Source organism: Falco rusticolus, chromosome 2 (genome assembly GCF_015220075.1).
Source record: "Falco rusticolus isolate bFalRus1 chromosome 2, bFalRus1.pri, whole genome shotgun sequence".
Classification (NCBI taxonomy): Eukaryota; Metazoa; Chordata; class Aves; order Falconiformes; family Falconidae; genus Falco; species Falco rusticolus.
The window spans coordinates 3,460,887-3,481,306 of NC_051188.1; the positions used below are offsets into that span (position 1 = coordinate 3,460,887).

The 20,420-nt window shown below is 38.6% G+C and overlaps 1 protein-coding gene across 13 annotated transcripts in view; it reads left to right on the top strand.

The window, feature by feature from the left end:
• The window catches only part of EMSY (EMSY transcriptional repressor, BRCA2 interacting), a 39,322-nt gene extending 20,240 nt beyond the window's left edge, over positions 1 to 19,082 (top strand). For 4 of the 13 annotated variants that reach the window (XM_037376280.1, XM_037376277.1, XM_037376286.1 and 1 more), the window contains 12 exons: positions 916 to 1,065; positions 2,571 to 2,744; positions 4,995 to 5,131; positions 6,630 to 6,803; positions 7,712 to 7,910; positions 9,066 to 9,230; positions 9,496 to 9,654; positions 11,418 to 11,477; positions 12,505 to 12,659; positions 13,933 to 14,496; positions 15,378 to 15,890; positions 17,407 to 19,082. In XM_037376280.1, coding sequence (XP_037232177.1) covers positions 916 to 1,065; positions 2,571 to 2,744; positions 4,995 to 5,131; positions 6,630 to 6,803; positions 7,712 to 7,910; positions 9,066 to 9,230; positions 9,496 to 9,654; positions 11,418 to 11,477; positions 12,505 to 12,659; positions 13,933 to 14,496; positions 15,378 to 15,890; positions 17,407 to 17,601 — 2,645 coding nt within the window. In that variant the 3' untranslated portion in view covers positions 17,602 to 19,082. Of the gene's footprint in view, positions 1 to 915; positions 1,066 to 2,570; positions 2,745 to 4,994; positions 5,132 to 6,629; positions 6,804 to 7,711; positions 7,911 to 9,065; positions 9,231 to 9,495; positions 9,655 to 11,417; positions 11,478 to 12,504; positions 12,660 to 13,932; positions 14,993 to 15,377; positions 15,891 to 17,406 lie in introns of those variants that run through there. The other 9 variants (XM_037376282.1, XM_037376291.1, XM_037376283.1 and 6 more) reach the window with 8 other exon arrangements.
• Positions 19,083 to 20,420: the final 1,338 nt, after the last annotated feature.

Here is a 20,420-nt window from a genome sequence, read left to right on the forward strand (position 1 = left end):
CAAGTGCCTACATTTAGATGGGATTAATTTATGCTGGGTGTTTCACAGCATTTCACCAACACAATACAATGCATTTACCTCACTGTGGAACAATAGAAGATGTAAGTGCCCTGGATATACTTTTGAACAGATGACATGAATTTCCTGGTTTGCAACTGAGAAGAAAATCTCACAGTTCCCATTCCACGACACAAATAGAGAGAGAGAGGGAGCAGAATCTTTGCTGTACCAAGGTGTCCTCATCCTTCGTTCTTGCTGATTCTACTCACGTTGTTTCAGCCCAGTTCCTTTGTAGCTTTAAGATAACCAATAAATCAAGAGGCGAGTGAGCAGTTTACTTAAAACAGCCTTCCCTAGCCTAATACTACATTCTTTACACCCACTAATACTCTTTGTGCAGAAATCTTTACTAAATTTATTCACAGGGATGAAGTCAACTAGGCTAATTAAGACAGGTTAGAATTTACAGGCTAAAGAGATGAAGGTCTATTTCACTTTTAGATGGTTCATTGTGTATGAACCAATTCAGTATAGGTTGTAACCTGTTGGTTCCCGGGAAACATTCTGTTTTTCAAATCATGGACCAGAAAAGGTTAAAATCGCTACAACAAATCTGTGATGGAATGGAATCCCATGCCTCAGTGGGAGTAACTAGGAATTGAAACAGGCACATGAAAGGCAAAGATGATGAATGTCTTGTTATTTACCAAAAAAAAACAACCACCAAACCAACAAGAAAAAGGCAAAAAACTCCAACCCAAACTAAAAAAATAATTCTTTTCAGGATCAAGAATACATGGGCTCAGAATGGAAGCCTTGTGGGGCTACTTGCCCGTTAGGGCTTGGTCTGAGAAAGCATTTCAAAAAGTAACTTTTCGTGCCTGTGTTTTAACAGTGACCTTTCTCCTTTCCTAGGTGTTAAAATAATCACTCAACAGGTGCAGCCCAGTAAAATCCTTCCCAAACCAGTTACAGCGACCTTGCCCAGCAGTAGCAATTCACCTATTATGGTGGTTAGCAGTAATGGGACTATCATGACAACTAAACTGGTCACTACTCCCACTGGTAAGTTACGGCTCTGAGAAGGGAAGGGAGGGTAAACCCAGACATACAGATGATCAAACATGGTTTATTAGGGTAAAAAAAAAAACCCACTTCTCTCTTGTGAACAGTGAGTACAACAGCACGTTCAGAGTCCTGTTGATACTTGTTCTAGATCAGGATTTTTGCACTGAGTACTCTTTTATTCCTCTGACGATCTTTTTGAATTGGTACTTAAAAATATGACTGTTCCTTCCTTATTGAGTTTATTTTAAAGGAGGTTTTCTTGCAGCATATACTGATACTTTGCACTTCTGTAGCATCTTATATTAGACAATTTACATTAATTTTTTAGGTATGTCAAGCAGATAGGAATGATGCCGACCTATTTTACATATATGGACTTTAAAAGACAGGTGACTTGCTCATAGTCCTGTAGTGAATTTATAAAAAGGGCAGTAAATTGAATTTTAAACTCCTAGTGTTTTTCTGGGGATCTAATTGTATTTGTGTTTTCTTAAAGATCAGAAATAATGCAGACTGTTCAGATTGTAAACTTGTGTGAGAAAAATTTGAAGGGCATCTTTATCCTAGTTTTCAGAAAACAGTAACTTTTAGCATGGGTTGGGAATATTAGCATAAATTAATGGTTAGTATTCTTTTTTTTAAACTTTTGAAGTACTTCACAAAAGCATTCTTAAATACATTAAAAAAAATCTAGCAGGCTTACAGTTCGTTTAATTGGTAAAACCTGTATTGTGCTCTCTTGGATTTGAAAACATGGCTTTCTTGTTAGACTGTCTTGCTCTGTGATCTGTAGCAGTTAAGGTCTAATGCACTATCTGCAGCACTACAAGCAGAATGGAATTACAATGTTCCTGTAGCTGTTGGCTGATATTATTATTTTGAGCAAGTTTCTTTTGGGGACTCAGTTCTGTTTGCATTCTGAGAAGGAGTAGATCTGAAAAAAACAACACATACCATGGCAGGAAGTTTGGTTTTTACTGCTGAATGCTAAAACCGTAAAATTGTATTATCACTGTAAATGATGTTTTTAGTCTTGGAGTGATATTTAGACCAGTCATTGGTGTGTTCTTTATAAACAATTTGTCATATAGAAGAAGCAATAGTATAGGTGTCTTTCAAGAGAGAGTAGGGATCAGTTCTGGTAGTGTCATCAGATGCCTGACTCAGGTATCTAAAGGAGCAAGTGGCAAACATACAGCAGAATCTGAACATCTATTGAAAATTAAAATCTTGGGCACAAGGATGTGTATTAAAAGATGACAGTTTATGAATATGAAATATGAAAGTTTAAAATACTTTAGAAGATTCTTAAAGTTGGTATATACTTGAGTATTGCTCTGTGGGTTTAAAAAGTAGCAGGAGAATTGTAAAGGGTGGTAATAAATCAGTGTTGGTCTTTGAATAAATCTAATGCTTTTCACCTAAATTAACTGATTTTTCCACAAATACTAGTAGAGGATCATATTCTGACAGTGAACTTTCTTGTTCTGTCTTTAAAACAGGAACTCAAGCAACATATACACGGCCAACAGTTAGCCCCTCTATAGGGGCTCGGATGGCTGGAACTCCAGGGGCTGCTACTTACGTGAAAACTACAAGTGGTAGTATCATTACTGTGGTACCAAAATCACTGGCTACGCTGGGAGGGAAGATTATCAGCAGTAATATTGTTTCTGGTAGGCATATGAGTACTTTTTGTGCTTACATATCAAGACTATTTCAAAAGTAACTTCAGACTTGCTCTAACTGTTTCCGGGCTTTTTGTGGGTTACATGGTCAAATAATTAGTAGGACCTTTAAAGGAGAAGTTGTTAATTCAGAAGAAAAGCAGCTGAGGATGAAGAAAATAATGGGTAGAAGTTAATGATGTAAGGTGATCTTAAAGATTGCAGCAGTTCTTGTGTGTAAGGAGGAAGCATCTAATGTGAGGGAAGCCTGGGAGGAGAAGGGAAATGTTGGGGGAGGAGAACTGCTGTGTTAGAGGGTGGAAAGATCAGAAAACTGTTGGCCCAAATTTAAAGCATTTTATAATCTGGGTGCTGCCCTTTTCTATTCCACTGCATGTCCAAAGAACCAGAATAAAAATAAGCTCTGTATGTTAAACTCAGTGGTGTAGTCTCCACCTTATCTTGTTCTTCTTTTATTATTGTCAGCCTGTCTTTCCCTTACACAATGTTCTAACTTTAAGTTTTTCCTCCCAGCCTCACGCAGACCCTACTGCTTATCTTTGTTAGTCTGCTGACCTACCTTGATGCTCTCTGCCTGTATAGCCTCTAAATCTTTGGGACCAGGACCAAGCACACTCGCTGCAGTCACAGTTTCTTAGTATCTGATTTGGACTTTTAACAGTGCTAATGCAGAGAGGGTCTGCTGTGTTTTCCTGGCTAGGTACATATGTACAGCAAGATCTGCTGGTTCTGTTCTTCCTGTCTAGTAATATCTTTAAATTACTCTAAGGTCCCATTGTTGGTGTTTAGCAAAGACCTGGCATGGCACCAGTCAGCCACTGGAAGCTGCTGCACAAGCTGTCCAGTCAACCCCCTCTGAGGAGTAGTCTGGTAGAGGTACCTCAGTTTTTTCAGATGCTGATTTCTACAAAATGATATTTAGAGCTTCTTTGGGAAAAAGTAACTTTTTTAGCCTGTTGTGGATATCATGAATTGTTCAGAAGACTTCTAGATCTACTAGTAGGTTTATACACAAATGCAAGTATAATTCTCCTGGACACTAGCTAATGTGGGGAAGCCCATGACTGACCCTGTTAGTGATAGTAATGATTGTCCTGAAACAACACAGGTGTGGAAAGGATGCTTGCCTTTTTTATTTTTGCTTTGTGGTGGTTTTTTTTGGGGTTGTTTTGGGGGTAGGGTGGTTTGTTGGGTTTTGTTTGTTTGTTTAAGGAAGCAATCTTTAGATGCCTTTGAAGGTCACTAGAATTGAGTAAATCATGGTCTTGTCTCAGCACATATTCCCTTTCCCAGAATTAGTAAAATTATTAATCTGGAATATATGAGTGAAGTATCTACAGGCATGACTGACGGAGGGAATCCTTGGGTCTGCAGCTCTGCTGTGACTGAGTGCTACTTTCTTCCAGGAGAAAGTGGAAGGTAGTGATAAAAAGTTGTCTGAGATACTGAAATGGCAGTCTGGTAATGGTGATGACTTACGTATCGGTACATATGTACTCTTGTAGACTGGGGGGGCTGACTAGAATTACCTGTCATGGCAGTTAAATAAAAACCTGATACAGGGAATGGAACTAATTAAGTTCTGGGAGAGGATCAGAAATAGCCAGCACAGCTCTTCCTAAAAAGAAACACCCCACCCCACCCCCCACTTCTAAACGCAACTTTTAAGAACTGATTGTAAAACAATAGCATATTTTTCTTTTTTCCTTCTTCCAAGGCACTAGTTGTCACTTTCAGTGTTACAACATTTCAATGCCCAAAAAAGCTGGTATTTCTCTTGACAGATACATTCTTAGTATGTACATTCTTCTGCAGAAGAAATCTTTAGAAGAATATTTGTGAGGTCAGATAGGACCTTGAGTTGAGTATTAGTGGTGTCCTTATCTCCCCCAATTTCTAGCCCTTGAAAAGTTAGACACGTTAGCTTGAGAATATTAGGTTGCTCCATAATTTGTGAGAAGGGGCTGACTGTCCTAATATAGATTACTCTGTCCTTCACATGCCTGTTATTACTGTAGGTGAAAGGTTTGTGGAGTGGGAATTTAATCTTTATATGTTGAGTTCCATGACATAAATTCCTGTTCCAGATGCTGCTTTTATTTTGTCGTTGTTGTGCTGTTAGATCTAAATACGCTGTTAGCTCTAAACACAGTGATTCCTGTATAGCTCACCATCTTCTGTAGTGGTATATAAACATATGATAAACTACTCATTATTTCTTTTCCCACAAAAATTTAGGAACTACAACCAAGATCACTACAATTCCAATGACATCCAAACCCAATGTGATCGTTGTGCAAAAGACTACTGGAAAAGGAACTACAATTCAGGGGCTTCCAGGCAAAAATGTTGTTACAACGCTATTGAATGCTGGGGTAAGTAAGAGATTCAAGTCTCAAATTGATAGCCAAGTGACAGGCTGTGTGCTGGCTGCTGCATTCATTCTGTTAAAGTCCCTATTAAAAGCAACCTGTGTGAGCTCCTTAACAGATATAGCATGCCTTAATGTCAGGGATATTTGAAAAGCAGTTATGTTTTGTGGGTTATGAAAGATGCTTAAAACAAGCTGTGAATGTTCTCAAAGTTAATGGAAGATAAAAAGATTTTTGAGCTTGCCTTTTTGCCATGGTTAATGATTTTGTAATCCTAAAAGGATTAAGCAGAAGAAAACTACTAGAGTCTTGCCTGCTTTGTGCTCCAGTGAGAACCATGGTCCTGTTACAAACTTGCATCTCCAGCTGTTTATCTTTTGGATGTAAAGGGCAGAAATAAACTGTCCTTCACCGTAAGAGTACCACCTTTTGATCTATGTGGTGTGTAACACTGTAGCATCCTGTACCTCAGTATTGTACAGCATTGAATTATTCTTTTGGTAACGTGATTTTGGTCTTGCACGTCAGGTTTCCAGCTTCATCTAGGTTTACCTGTAAGTGCTAGTAAATAAATATGGTGATCATGCTTTATATTCCTAGATAGAGTTGTGAGTTTTAATGCATTAATCATGTAATCTTTAAAGGTCTACCTGAGTAGCAGAGCTGAGTAGGGAGGTTTGGGGGTTTTCCTAAACCTTTTAGGAATTTTTAAGATAGTGAACTTCCGTAGTTTACAAAACTTGAAGATGTATTTTCACGCAAGCGGAAATCCATTGGTGTTACACAGTAGGAACCATCAGAATGTGATGATATTTCTGAAACAAGTATGGTTCATGGGTTTTTCCCGCTACTTGATGGGAATTGGTAGGAGCACTGGAAGAACTGGCAATTAATGTTGCTCAATGTCTTTGCTGCTCTTAAGCTGTTGGGGATCTAGTCATATGTCAGCGCTATTCCAAAGTCAAGTGTTCCCTGTGAAACAGCTGTGAATCTGCTTTATTTTTTTTTTTCTTAGTTCAAAGAAAGTCCATTCATAATTAATGTCTTGGTCATGAGGATAATACAAAGATCTATAAATAACTTTTTTTTAGAATCCAAATTAAAGTTTTGTAGATGTCTTGCCGAAGTTAGTGTTAATAGAAATAAGAGGTTTCAGAAAACATTTGTGAAGGATTTGAGGAAAGTTCCAACTTATGTGAATTCTTAGAAGCAACCTTGAAAAAACTTGTCAGTGTCTCTTAGTTACTGCTTTTTGTTCACCCCTTCAGAGCTGCTCAAAAGGTAAAGTAATGGAAAAGGGGATTTTGGTAGCTTTTCTATTTAAAGCTGTAGGGTTTTTTTGTTATTGGTCTTTAAATGTTTTTTGTATCAAGTAAGTCTAGTTGCAGTAGCAGCAGTGACTTCATGGTACACAAACTTGTCTATAACTGTATTTTTTTAGAGACTGGGTCTTTCTGAAGAATTTCACCAAGTTAACCTGTAAACTTTGACTTCTCTGCAGGGGGAGAAAACTATTCAGGCAGTGCCAGCAGGAGCAAAACCTGCTATCATCACTGCCACAAGACCCATCACAAAAATGATTGTTACACAGCCAAAAGGAATAGGCTCCACTGTCCAGCCAGCCACCAAAATCATCCCAACTAAAATTGTTTATGGTCAGCAAGGGAAGACGCAGGTAACAGTGAGGACCCATTTTTCTTTTGAAATGTACCCCTAAATTTTAATGGGAAGTAAATAATTTTTCACTGTGGTGTCGTATTTGTTGCAGGAATAATATAAGTCTATGGGGAATAAGACTTGGGGTGTAATCAGTTGGCCTTGATTCTTCTTTCTTGAGCGTGGTGTTTGGGTTTGTTTCCTTTTTCTGAGCAAGCCAGAAGGATTTACTAAGTCTTTTACATAGCTGAAACTGTCTGGTTGTGTCTCTAGATGCCTCTTCAACTCCTACAGTTAATACTAGATCATGAGAAATAGACGCAGAGTGTGGACATAGGTCATCCATCAAATCTGAGGTTTTATTGAAGTTATTTTCTGGTTGATGTATGTTCAGGTTGTCCCTGCAACCATGTGTAGTAGGTGGGGCTGTATACAGAGAATCTGGCCTATTTCTGGATGCTCTCAGTTTCAGCTTTTTCTCTGGTTGCACTTAGTATTTAAAAAAGCTAAACTTGTGTCACGTACAATGTTTTGCATGTCTTGATTGTTCAAGACTGTGTTTACAGTGGGCTGTGGAGGAGAAGTGCTTGTCCTTATCAGTTCAGTGCATGTTCCAGCTCACTTGTGTAGCTTTCTCTTGTCACACCATAGTTGTATCAGCCTTGAAAAATGGTTTAGTGGTTTTGTGTTAAGTACTCCAAATTACTGAGTGAGAAGTATATTCTTGTGCATTGCTATTTACTTGGGCTTTGTGGTTTAATAATCAAAGCTGCTGAATTTACAGGTAGACTTTTCATTTTCAGTAAATAGTGAATATTATGTAGGTCTTGCACATTGATCTGTTTGAATAGCACCCTGTATTCGTGATTGCTCAGATCTGTTTTCTTGAGCATGCTTACTGAACACAAAATTTGTCTTTCCAATTAGGTTCTCATAAAACCAAAGCCAGTGACATTTCAAGCAACAGTTGTGAGCGAACAAACTAGGCAATTGGTGACTGAAACGTTACAGCAGGCATCAAGGGTAGCAGAGACGGGAAACTCATCCCTCCCAGAAGTGAAAGAAGAACCACAGACCTACACTGATAGCAGCTCTTCTTCTACAGAGTCTTCCCAGAGCTCCCAAGGTGTGTATTAGTGTTGCATAAAATACAAATGGACTGTCTCCCAAGCATGCTAGCTAGTTTCATATAACTCACTGCATCTCCTTTTAGCACGGCTTTTCACCCAGTCTGTTATAGTGAGTCACTGTTCACTTCCCTGATGGCTTTCTTTGTCTTTTATGAACTATTTACTGTATTGACTGCATTTCCTATGTGAAAAGTGGAGATAATGGTTTCTTGCTGGGTGCCAACTTGTTACAATGCTTGTGGCCTGCAGCCTGTTCCCTCTTTGGGGAGTCTGACAGAGGTAGGCAGTGTAGCAGTTTTGGGTTTTTTTTGGCAGCTCATGCTCTGCCAACCCTTTTTCCTGAGAGTATTGAAGCTTCTGTCTGCTGCGTGACTGAAAGCTGTCATGTGACCACCGTAAATTTTGGTCCTTTTATAGGCACATGTGAGTGGATCAGGACATATATCAGACAATCAGTCCTGCTGCTGTGGCTTCAAGCCATGGTACGGATGCAGTTCTTTATGTGGTAGAGGAGCATAAATAACGGGGCATAAATAACACCCAGACTTCAGTCAGGAGTGGCCGTAGGGTGTATCGCTACATTAAATAAAACCAAATATGTCTCAGTGAAATGTGTGTACTTTACTACGTGTGTTTCAGCCACCTTTTCTATATAATTCTGTCATTCTTGGTCTATACTGCCATTTTAAGTAAATTTTTTAAAGAGTTTTGAAGCTTCAACAAACCTATCAAAATTTAGGAGCTCTTAATTCAGAATGCTCAATACACGTTGATCGCCTGAACTGCTGAAATTCTCTGAAAAAAAGAGTTCATTCCAAGGCAAATTCAGTATACAAGGAAACCTGCTTTAACTTTGATTGTTCAAACCAAAGCTTTTATGAACAACTAAGATAGATAAGACCTTTTGGTTTTTTTGCTGGAAACTTCATAACATCAGCAGTGTTTTACTTCAGTAGTTAATTGTAATAAAAACTAAAGTGTTGCAGAATGAGAGTATGCATCCTTAGCAGTGTTCAAAATGCTAATGGATAATGAGTAGCTTGGTCCAATTTTGAACTATAGCCCTGCTTTCAAGCAAGGAGTTGGACAAGAGACCTCCAACCAAAATGGTTCTGCGATGATCTGATGTGCTTTTGTTCTTTTGCAAACAGATTCTCAGCCCGTAGTCCATGTGATTGCTTCAAGAAGTCAAGATTGGTCAGAACATGAAATTGCTGTGGACACAAGCCCTACAATAATTTACCAGGATGTATCCAGTGAATCTCAGTCAGCTACTTCCACGATAAAAGCTTTGCTGGAACTTCAACAGACAACAGGTGTGAAAACACATATGGTTGTTTAGGATAACTTTAAAGCTTATTAGTTGCTTAAGCAGCGGTTTGTACTAAGGTTCATAATTGAAAAGCACCTATCTTGAGTCAGCTTGATTCTTTTCTTCTTATCCTGTAACAGTTTCTTTGAATATATTATATAATGTTCCCTGTCTATTTAATTAAACTTTTGCATTTATATTGGAGGTTTATTTTATTATGGAGGTTCATATATTGGAGGCTTATTTTATGCTTTGTTTTTCTTCTGAAGCAGTGAAGGAGAAGTTAGAATCGAAGCCAAGGCAGCCTACCATTGACTTGAGCCAAATGGCTGTCCCAATCCAGATGACCCAAGAAAAGAGGCATTCTCCAGAGAGTCCTTCAATTGCTGTAGTGGAGTCGGAACTAGTTGCTGAATATATCACAACTGGTAAGTGACTAAGGTGGTGTGATGGTGGGTTTGCAGTTCAAGCCTGGGATCTTAATTTTGAACTTTTCTTACAATGGGTTTCATTTTTATGTTTTCACTGTCATTTGCTGTAGAGGAAATGAGTTTTCTTCCACTCTTGAGACCCTGTACAGGGGACAGAGATTGTATCTGCTTTTCTGGGGCGTAGTGGAGAATGTTTCTAGCTGAAACAAAGGGTTGTTGCTTCAAGACATCCTACTTGAACAGATCTTCTGTTCCCTAACCTGTCCCACTTGTCTTTTAAAGAAAACACTTAGTAAGGAAAAAGAAAACTAAGAGTACAGGAGCTGTATACTGCTTTTGTACATAACCGGGGGAGTCCAACTTTTGACTTTAACCCATGTTTGCAAAATGTTACTTGTTTACCAGGACTGAGTGGTGTTTTTAAGCCAGGTGTGCGTTTAGAGTGCTAATGTAGCCCCCCGTTTCTTCACTTTCTAGAAGGCTTTGAACTGAGAAATTTGCACGTTTTAAAGAAATTATTCAAACTGAAATTATGGTTGAGATTCAACTCTTTCGAAACTCTTGACTCTTCCTATCTGCTTGCCCATTTTGTTTAAGTCCTTGACTCCCTTGTCTCTCTGATGCTCCCTGCTACCTCAGAACACTAGCCACTTCCCACACATACATGAGAAGATCAAATTACCTATTTTCCATTTTAATTTCTGAAATCTACATTTTTGATCTACCTACTTTATTTGGAAAATGAAATCAAAAATGTGTTTAAAATCCGCATTGGAAAAGAGGAATAAAACTAGATTATATTGAATTGTGTAAGTACATATCTGTAACTCCAGTGTTTTTAGTGTTAAATGTCTTAAACAGTTACTTTAATTTTTCATTTACCTGCTCTGGATATCCTCCCCTTGCTTCCATCCCTCATATGGTCTAAGTTTAAGTTGTGTGAAATTGAAGCAGGGAGGGATGTTACTTAAAAAGTAACAATAACACTTACTGTGTCTGGCTTCAGCTGTGAATGTTTGAGTCACCTTCCCTTGGATCTCTTTTAAAACAAACTCAAAAGTACAATAAATAGTGTTAAAGTGATTTCCAGTTAAGTCAGTTATCTTCACTGACACAGACGCTGTGTGTTGAGCTTCTATTCAGGGTTCCAGTTTTTGCTGGCTCCTGCTGTAAAAGTCGATGTAAAATAGGGCCCTTTGCAAGGAGGATGGGAAATTGCAGTCAGTATCTTTATAGATTTAAGTCCTTTTCTGCAGCGTAGAAGCCACACAAAGTATGCAAGTTGAAAATTTCTTTGAGTTATGATTACTGTTTGAAATACTGGGATTTTTGTAAACCTCGAGTTGATATACAGGGATCTTCTAGAAAAATGCAGGTTGCTGAGAGTTGACTAGCAGTTTCTACTACAGTGCAAAACTGGTTATTTTGCTGTTAGATTTTTTTTTTTTTTTTTTTTGGTCCCTTCCCCCAGTTTCTGTGAATGCTGACAGGGAATGCAGGTAATTGAGTGTTCCTTTTTGTTTTAATTTTTGCTTCTCAGGATTCATCAGTAATCCATGTAGCTATATTTTTCTGATAAAAATTCAGTAGTAAGATAGTAAACAGTCTATAATCTGTTGTGAAATCTCCTGCATTCATCTAGATCAAAGGATAAGGCACACTTTAATCTATATGGTAGCTGGGATTCAGCATGTGCTTCCTTGTGAGATGAAGGGAGCGGTTCACACATCTTTGTGTCACCATTTTTTGTCTGTCTACAGACTCAGGAAGACAACACTGTATTGGTTCACATTCGGAAGAATATCTACACAACCATATAGGTTAGAAACTTTATTTTTAAATGAAATTTTCAATTGTACAGGAATTGTTGGGGGATATCCGTGACGGATCTGGCACAGCATGCAGGCTGGTATTGATATAATCAGACCCCTTTCTTGGAGTGGGAAAGTAAAATTATCATACTAGTTTAAAACATGACCTTTCTTTTAACTTTCAGGAAAGTCACTAGAAACTTCAAGTTAATGTTACAACTGAATTTAAACTTCACTTGTTCTCTTTCGTTATTAATTATTTTGTAAATAAAAAGTTAATAACATGCAAATATTTGCTTTAATTATGGACAGGCACAAAGTAATTGGATTCATGTCTTATCAGTGACTGCAATACAGAATGGTTTGTGGCTTTTTCTCCTCAGCAGATCATTTCTCTGTCAATCCACTATTTAATTACAGAGCCATCATCATAGCTCATGCTGGATCTGTTCTAAAAAGTGGCATAAACCCATTACAAGGTCTCCATTTTTTGGTCTGTAATTTCTGATCAGCCTTGCTTTCACAAAATACAAACATTTTCTAATTGCTAATCTTTCAAATTTATCCTGTGCTCTGGACAGTGTTTATTGCAGATTATCAGTGGTAGAAATTCAGTGAGCAAGGCTTTCTGTTCTTAATTGCAGTCAATTATGCAGGTAAAAACCTACAGTATTTAGCAGTGTAAAAACCACAGACTAACTTGTGGTCTGCAGTGCTGTATAAAGAACCCAGATGAAAATAAAGTATAAATTCTGCTTGCAATGTTGGTGTGTTGGGAGAGGGAGGCCAGAAGATGTTTTTCATACTCGGATTACTTAGGAAAGAGAAACAAAAGCAAAACCCCTGAGTTACTACTTGAAGAGGCTTCTCAGAATAGATCTACACTTTAAGGTTGAAGCTAGCATACAGTAAAAGATGTTTTTCATACTCGGATCTTTATTTCACCTGTGTATGCTTCCAGTTGCGGCTTAAATGCAAATAGTAGAAGTTACTGCAGTTAGTTCTGGAGAAGTGCCACTGACCTCTTTACTTTCAGTCAGTCATCGGTCCCAGCCCCACCAGCAGTCATCTCAGCCTCAGAGGACTCTGCTGCAGCACGTGGCTCAGTCGCAGACAGCAACGCAGACTTCTGTTGTGGTGAAATCTATCCCCGCATCCTCCACTGGCGCAATTACCCATATCATGCAGCAGGTTGTACCCTTTCTTTTCCCAACAGTCTACAAACAGCAGTAGGTTGTATGTGTTACATAGGACCAGGGCTTGCTCTGAAGGAACATGTCATGTTGCTACCACTGAAAATGCTAGGTGTAAGGGCAAGTTAATAACTTATTGCCTGTTTTTGGTGGTGAGGGTGGTGGGACAGAAGGGAAGCAGTTAATGAGATTGCTTAAGACTGTTAAGAGGTACTAACAAATACTGTGGAAAAGACAGTGCTTCCTAGATGAGTTCCTGCTCTCTGCATGTCATCCTTCAACAGCAACAAGCTGCTATTATATGTTGCGTTGCAAGGGCCTAGGCTCTTTAGATTATGTTGGTGTTAGTGTAGGGAGAAGAGGGATGAAGCAGCATCTGGTCAGTACAGAGAGCACATGGTGTCTTTTTCATCTGAGGGCTTTAGTTTGTGGATAGGCAAACTTCTCTGAATCAAAAAGCAAGATCTTAGACTACTGCTGTAAGGATCCCAAACACTTCAAACGGTGTAGCTTGTAGTGAAATCTTACTGAAGTCACTCCAATGCCTTTGTTCAAGACCTCCTCAGCTCTGCAGTGCTTTCACTTCTAGGAACTTCAGCTGTGGACCAGGACAGTACTGTGTTAGGGTTATAAACCCACTTCAGAGAGTGTATTTTCACAGGTGTTTGAGTAGGCTGCTGAGGCCATTTTTTAATACATTTGGACCATGGTATACAAAGCATAGTAATGCAGATGTCTTGTTCTCTCAAATCCATCACAAAATAAAACAATTTTTGTGCGGTTCCCAAGGAAAATTGCAATAAAATTTTGAGGAAGGAGAACAGAGGATCTTTTCTCAATCTCGGAATCCTCTCGAGGCAGAACAAGAATTTACTGTGCAGAAAGACTCTGGCTTTAACGAGGAGCTACTGGTTCAACTACCTGCTAATCCCTGCTGCTTCATATCCAATTATCATGCAACCTCAGGGGATCTGAACCTTAGTCTGACACGTGTGAGGGCTACATCATTGCCACTGAGGATTAGTTATGTGGTTAATGTCACATAGATATATATGTACCACATTTTAACACGATAAAAAATAGCCATGGATTACTTATGTATTGTGGAATCTTCATGTAAGGGTACCTTTTCATACGTGAATTGGGAGTCTGTAATGGTAAAATAAATGAAAGTAGTCCAGTTGAAATATTAAAAGTTATTTTTTAGATTGTGTATTCTTATAATTTATATTTCTCTTTACTAACTTAACTCTTAACTTCTTCTTCTTAAGGCCTTAAGCAGTCACACTGCATTTACCAAACACAGTGAGCAACTTGGAACTGAGGAAGGAGAAGTGGAAGAGATGGACACCTTAGATCCTCAGACTGGCTTGTTTTACAGATCTGCCCTGACACAATCGCAGGCACAAAAACAGCAAAAACTGAGTCAGCCGCAGCTGGAACAGACTCAACTGCAAGTGAAAACTCTGCAGTGTTTCCAGACTAAGCAGAAGCAGACAATCCACCTGCAGGCCGATCAAATCCAGCACAAACTCCCACAAATGCCCCAGCTTTCTATAAGGCATCAAAAGCTAACCCCCCTGCAGCAAGAGCAAGCACAGACCAAACCAGATGCACAGCACCCCCCACACCACATGATGGCCAAAGAAAGGCAACTCCCTACCTTAGTGGCACAGCCACAGCAAACTGTAGTACAGGTGCTTGCAGTAAAAACCACGCAGCAGCTGCCCAAACTGCAACAGGCACCAACGGCACAAAAAATCTACGTGCAACCCCAACCCCCCCAGAGTCAAATGCAGCTACCTGCCTCTTCAGAGAAACAGCCAGCAAGCCAGGTAACGGAATATTGATAGCATGCAAAATACACGTCGCTGTTCAAGGAAAAAAAAAAAAAAATCAAAACACCAACCCTGTTGCTGTAGCAGTGTTTTGTCCTGGCAAGAGAACTCCTCATTCCGCTGGTATTAATTACCCCATCAGAAGGTTGACACTAGGAAAGAGAAGCACATGTTCTAGGGGAAAAATCCATAGAGCTCACAAACGTATTTTGTTGGACAGTTTTTTTTGAATTTCTGCCACCACTGGTGCATGGAATTTGTCCCTAACTATTTTATTTTCATTTTTAGATATGAGACATTATTAATTTCCGTTCCCGTAGCACTTTTTATTTCTGTGGAAATAAAGATGAATACACTGCAGTCTCCTAATGCTCTCTCCATTGTACGTCTTCCTTTGTAGTTTACATCTTCCTGAAGTTATATGGCTTTCATGTACAGGAGTAATTTGCTTTTCCTTGGGAGGGAAAAAAGTAAAGACTGAGGAGCATGGAGGTAAAAAAAAATAATAATAATAAAAAAAAAAAATTTTAACTAACTCCAGAAAAGTACAAGTAGGTTTGGGGTTTTTTAGCCCTTTCAGGAATGCATGTGAAAACAAGAGGGTTAACAAACGTTACATGGGGATGTAAATCCCAAAGGAAAACGAGGCTGCTGTGGTATTATACTGCTACAATCCTTATCTAGCAGCCTAAAAAGCTGCTTTTCCCTAGGCTTCAATTAACTGTTATCATATCGTTGCTAATTCCTTTGTTAAAACACTGAGTTTCAACTGTCTTCCTAATAGCAAGTATGTTGTTTGTGCCATACTGCCTTGGAAATATTGATTAGCTTTTCAATAAATCTAGCTGTAACATGCACAACAAAAATTTGATTTTCAGGTGCAGCATCCAATTATAACGCAAGGATCCACTGTTACAAAGATAACTTTTGAGGGGCATCAGCCTCCTTCTGTTTCAAAGGTAGCAGGTGGCAGTTCTGTGCCCAAACTGGCATTGCCAGTTACCAGCTTATTTCCCATGCAGGCATCTGTGAAGACAGCACTAGCAGATATTGTGAGAGTGTCTATGGTGGAAGCTCAGATTGATGCAAATGTAGAACATGCAATAGTGGATCCCCCAAACAAGGCCATGTCCACTAGTAAACTTGCTAGTGAAGCAGAGCCGTCACCTTGTACCCAGGTGCCGAGGGTGACTGCAGTAGGGATGACGGCAACTTCCATCCCCCAGCAACAGACATGTACAGAATCCAGTTCAAGTCCTCCTGCTGTTGGTCCTACTTTAACAGAGAGGAAACTCGATGCACAAGGAATGTCTACAACAAACCAGTTTATACAAATTCAGAATATATCACAAAAGAAAGCTGAAGAGATTTCATCAGAAATTGTTATCCAGGTAAGAGAAGATCAGAGCAAATAAGGCAAAGGTTGAGCAGAGCAAACTCGTGTTTAATGTGATGATAGCAACTGAACAATGTTCGAGTATTTTTGTTTTCCTTACCCAGTTTTTGGTTCTTTTTTTCTACTCTTATGCTTGTAATGGATTACTACAAAGTGTGTAATAATTCGTAAACTGAGCTCGAGTTTGTTTAGCACTGTATCATTCACTGTGTCTTCAGTGTCTGCCTTTCTTTTTCCGTTAAGAAAATAAACCAAGCTCATCTAATTTTACAAAGTACTTTTATTTGAAACTCTTTAAAACGTGACCTTCAACGCTTACTATGGAACAATGATTAGAAATTTGTATAGTGGCTATTAGTGTTACTTCTGAATGTAAGTTAGCGCAAAAAATGGAGTAGTGGGGTTCTGCTTACTGGGAAAGTTCAGTAAATAAAGTCTGGATTCAGAAGAAAGCTTGCTAACTTCACTTACAACCAGTCTTGCCACTTCTGAGATAAAATTACTTGATCTCTAGCCCAATGCATTGAGTCATTGCCTAACTGATGATTGGTACCTTCATTGATGCTGCTGTCTTAAATATGATGTTTGATGATTTAATACGTGGTCAGAATATCAACTGAGGAAGTATTTAAGTCATCAGAGGACTCATAGTGGTATAATGTAGATCTTCGTAGGCTAGTTGGCATGGTGTATGTTCACACAAATGGTAGTGTGGACTGAAATGGTTTTATTACATATCGTATTTGTGTTTCAGTGAAAATGCTTCTGAAGTGGAAAATAATCCGTATACAGAGCTTTCAAATTTTTCATGCTACTTTGTAAAATCTTCATTGCATCAGACTTCGCTTTTGTAGAAATCATCATTTTTGTACTCATTTTTAGTCCTCATTCCCCTAAATAGACAAAGGTAGATTGCTGTTTTACTTCAAATCTGTGTATTTTGAGAATCTGTATTGTTTGTCATTGTGGCATGTTTCAAACGAGCTGTTTCAAAAGTAAAATACTGCCCAGAATGTGAGTTCTATAAAGTTGCAGATTTAGTTCCTAGAACCTGTGAAAGTGTAAGCAGAAATCAATAGCTTGGATCCATTGCATTTCCTCAGCCTCTGTGCTGCTGCAGCTCTGAGCAGGGCCAGAGTTTCTATGTCTTGTCTGAAAAAGATTGAGAAAAAATAAGGCTGAAGAAAGGATTTTCTCTGCTTTGCATTTGAGGAGTGGTGGGCACTGGTGGTGTAGCTGTTCGGTTATACCGTCACAGACCTTTAGTGAAGATCCAAGGCCAAGATCAGCACGTTAAGAGCAAGATTACTAAAATTTTATCTTTTACAGCCTAATCTGGTGAAAGGATGCTTTGAAGTTTTAGCTTGAACATAGTCACATGCAGCAGGCCTTAGCTGGGGAAAACTGCTCTTGAACACAATAAACCTTTTCCATAAGTACCTGCACTTGTGCAGATGCCTTTCCCTGTGAAAACAGTGCGTGTTAAAACTTAAATATTTTCTTTCTTTCAGACTATCCCTCACTATTCCATCCCTTGTCACTCCAGCTCCAATGTGGTAGTGGAACCCAGTGGGCTCCTGGAGCTCAACAACTTCACCAGTCAGCGCCTCGACGATGAGGAGACAGCAATGGAGCAAGACGTGGACAGTAGCACTGAGGATGGCACTGAGCCCAGCCCCTCTCGAAGTTCTGCTGAACAATCCTAAGGAATTGGGACACTGGAGTGCACTTTAAAATATCTTGGGATTTTGAGTATCCAAGATACCCTTGTATTGTGATGTCTTAGAGCACTTTGCCTATTAGAGTTGTTCATTGGACCCTTGAAGCATCAGTGTGTTTTAACAAGATGGTATTGCAAAAGCTGCATCTTAAAAATTGTTCCCAAAAAAAAAAAAAAGTTACCAAGATTTAGTAAACCTGTGACAGTGGAATGTACTCCTGTTAAAAGGCAAATCTGCAGCGAATTCTACAGCTCGTGCTATTGAAGCCGTTGCCCAGATACTGAAATAGATTTCAGTGAAAAGGGATTGTTACTTTGCTGTGTCTTTTTGTTAGCTGTTGAGCCAAACAACCATCAAAAAAAGAGGATGTTTAATAAATATTTGTATTTTTAAATAGCATGTGAGAGAAAAAGTGTCTCTGACAGTGCTGAAAAAGCCCCAGGAATTTTGGAATTGGTTAGCTTTCTTGCACTTGTGCTCACTTAGAGTTAAGATTTTTTTTGTAAACCTAAAAATATAGTTTATATTTTTTCAGTTCTTGTTGGTGAATGGTTAATAAGCAAAATCACTAACTGGCAGCAAAGTGGATTTGCTAGTGGATTTTTTTTTCATGCTTTAAAAGAAGGGTAACGGTCTATGAGGCATTTCTTTGTGCCATAAGCACACAAAGTGCTCATATACGCTAGTTAATCTTTGATTATTTATTTAAATATAAAATTCAAAGTGAGGCCAAGTTGTTTAGAAAGTTCCTGTGAAACAGGCAGGTGAGTTAATTCTAGTACAAACAGGGTGTGGGGGGTTGTATTTTGCTATAAATCAATTTTTCAAAATTGGGGATAAATGGTTCAGCATCTTTCCAAGTTGAACCTCCGAATTTAGAAGTGAGCTAAGGCTTTTAAAATCTGTATTTTACTCTTACATGCTGTTTTTAAAGTGACCATTTTGGTAGTTTAAAAGCTTAAATCAGTATACAGTGTTAGGTTTCAGAAATTAGCCTTATGACTTGGCTTGTTGAAGCAATACATTGGGTTTTTGTGATAGTTACGAGCCACAGAGAGGGGGTTGCGTTCAGATGGGATGAGAGAACCAGTTTTAATACATTCTGCTAATGAGACAATACTTTTTTTCCCAAATGTATATAAACCCACGTTTTTAACTGTTTTGTATAGATTTCATTATAAATAACTAAGCATTTTAAGACTTTGACATATCATTTAATTGTATATACATCTATCAGCCTAACTGCCCACTTTTTGGTGCTGAAGTACTACTGTAAGTAGATTTCATCCAAAGTCTAATACAGCTTTTTGCGTCAGTCTTTTTTTAAGTTATGATTTTACTGTTGATATTGTAGTTAAGATTAAATTCCAATAGGGTAACTCAAACTAAAAATACAAAACCTAAAAAACTCACTTACCTTACTTGTCCTGAGTATCCACCTGTGTAAGAACATGCAGTAACCCCAAGATGGTGCTGTTGTTTTTTCATGTAACTTCAGTTATTTTATAATTTCAGTTCTTATGACTTTCATACACTTTTTATTCCTTCTGTTTCCTTTTCCATCAGCCTTAGTTCCAAAATAATGTAGCTTATTATGGTGGAGAAGTGTCCTGATAAATTCAGTGTGCAAATGCCAGAATAGTGGGTTAGGAAACTAACTTTTTGCATTACCTTTACATTGGAATAGGTATTGGTTTGGTTTCTGCTGTACTGAGTGCTCAGGATGGAAGAGAATAATATATATGAAACGAAGCATACCATATTTTTTCCCGTAGTGGGGGGAGGAAAAAAAAAAAAGCCTACCACTATGCCATTCTAGATCGTTCAGGTTTTGATAGTTGTTTGGGAGCTTCTGCTCTTGCTTTAGTGAAATAATGGTGACCAGCAAGAGTGACTAAGTTACGATCCAAGTCCTGAAAGTTGCGCGTTGCTGCAGAACGACAAAGAGCAATTTAATACAGGTTTTATTGCCGGTGGGATTGGACAGTCTGTTGTGCTTGCAGATGCCAGCATAAGGCATTGTCTGTAGTTTTCCATGCACAGTTACGAAGAGCCCAAAGCAGATGACAGTTCTGGCTTGTATCAAATTATCACCTGAGGTCTTGCAGTATTTTTGAGCATCCCTGACATATCTAGGACTAAAAGGCCATGAGAATATAAAGTAGAGCAAGATTTTTCTTAGTGCTTGTGCCCGAGAACTTTGCCTTAAATTATGGTTTCTGGTTTAGGTGAATGTATATGCTCTCTCCAGCCGAAAGGGGATACTAAGAAATGGCACAGGGTGAGTTTGATGCTCCTAATGCATGAAGTGTGTTGTTGAGTTGTGGTCCAGCCTACTCCGATATTTTATGTAAGGCTTCTGTTTGCATCTTTAGTGATGACTTTACAGAAAAGTTATGAACAACTACAGTGAATTATTTAACAGATCCTTAAAGACAGCAAATCTCTTTTTTAAAACATGGAAGGTTTTAGAGTTGCTGTGAGAGCTAGTTGTTTTCAAATTGGCAAATGGAAGCACGTGGTGGGGAGATCTAGGGCTCGTGAGAAATTTAGAAAAGGGACTTTGGTAATCAATACATTCATTCTTGAAACTTCTGTCTTGATGCTTTCCCAAAATGAGCTGATTGTTTTCAGATTATTTAATTTGTTCCAGCATTTCGCTATATAATACCTTTAATAATAAGGAATATACAAGATGAGCTAAAATGTAGGGTCAAGATGTTAATTTTTTTCCTAGCTACTTGGTTTTTGAGAACAAACTATAAGAAGGTGTGCTCAGAGCATTTGGCCTTCTGCCGCTTTTC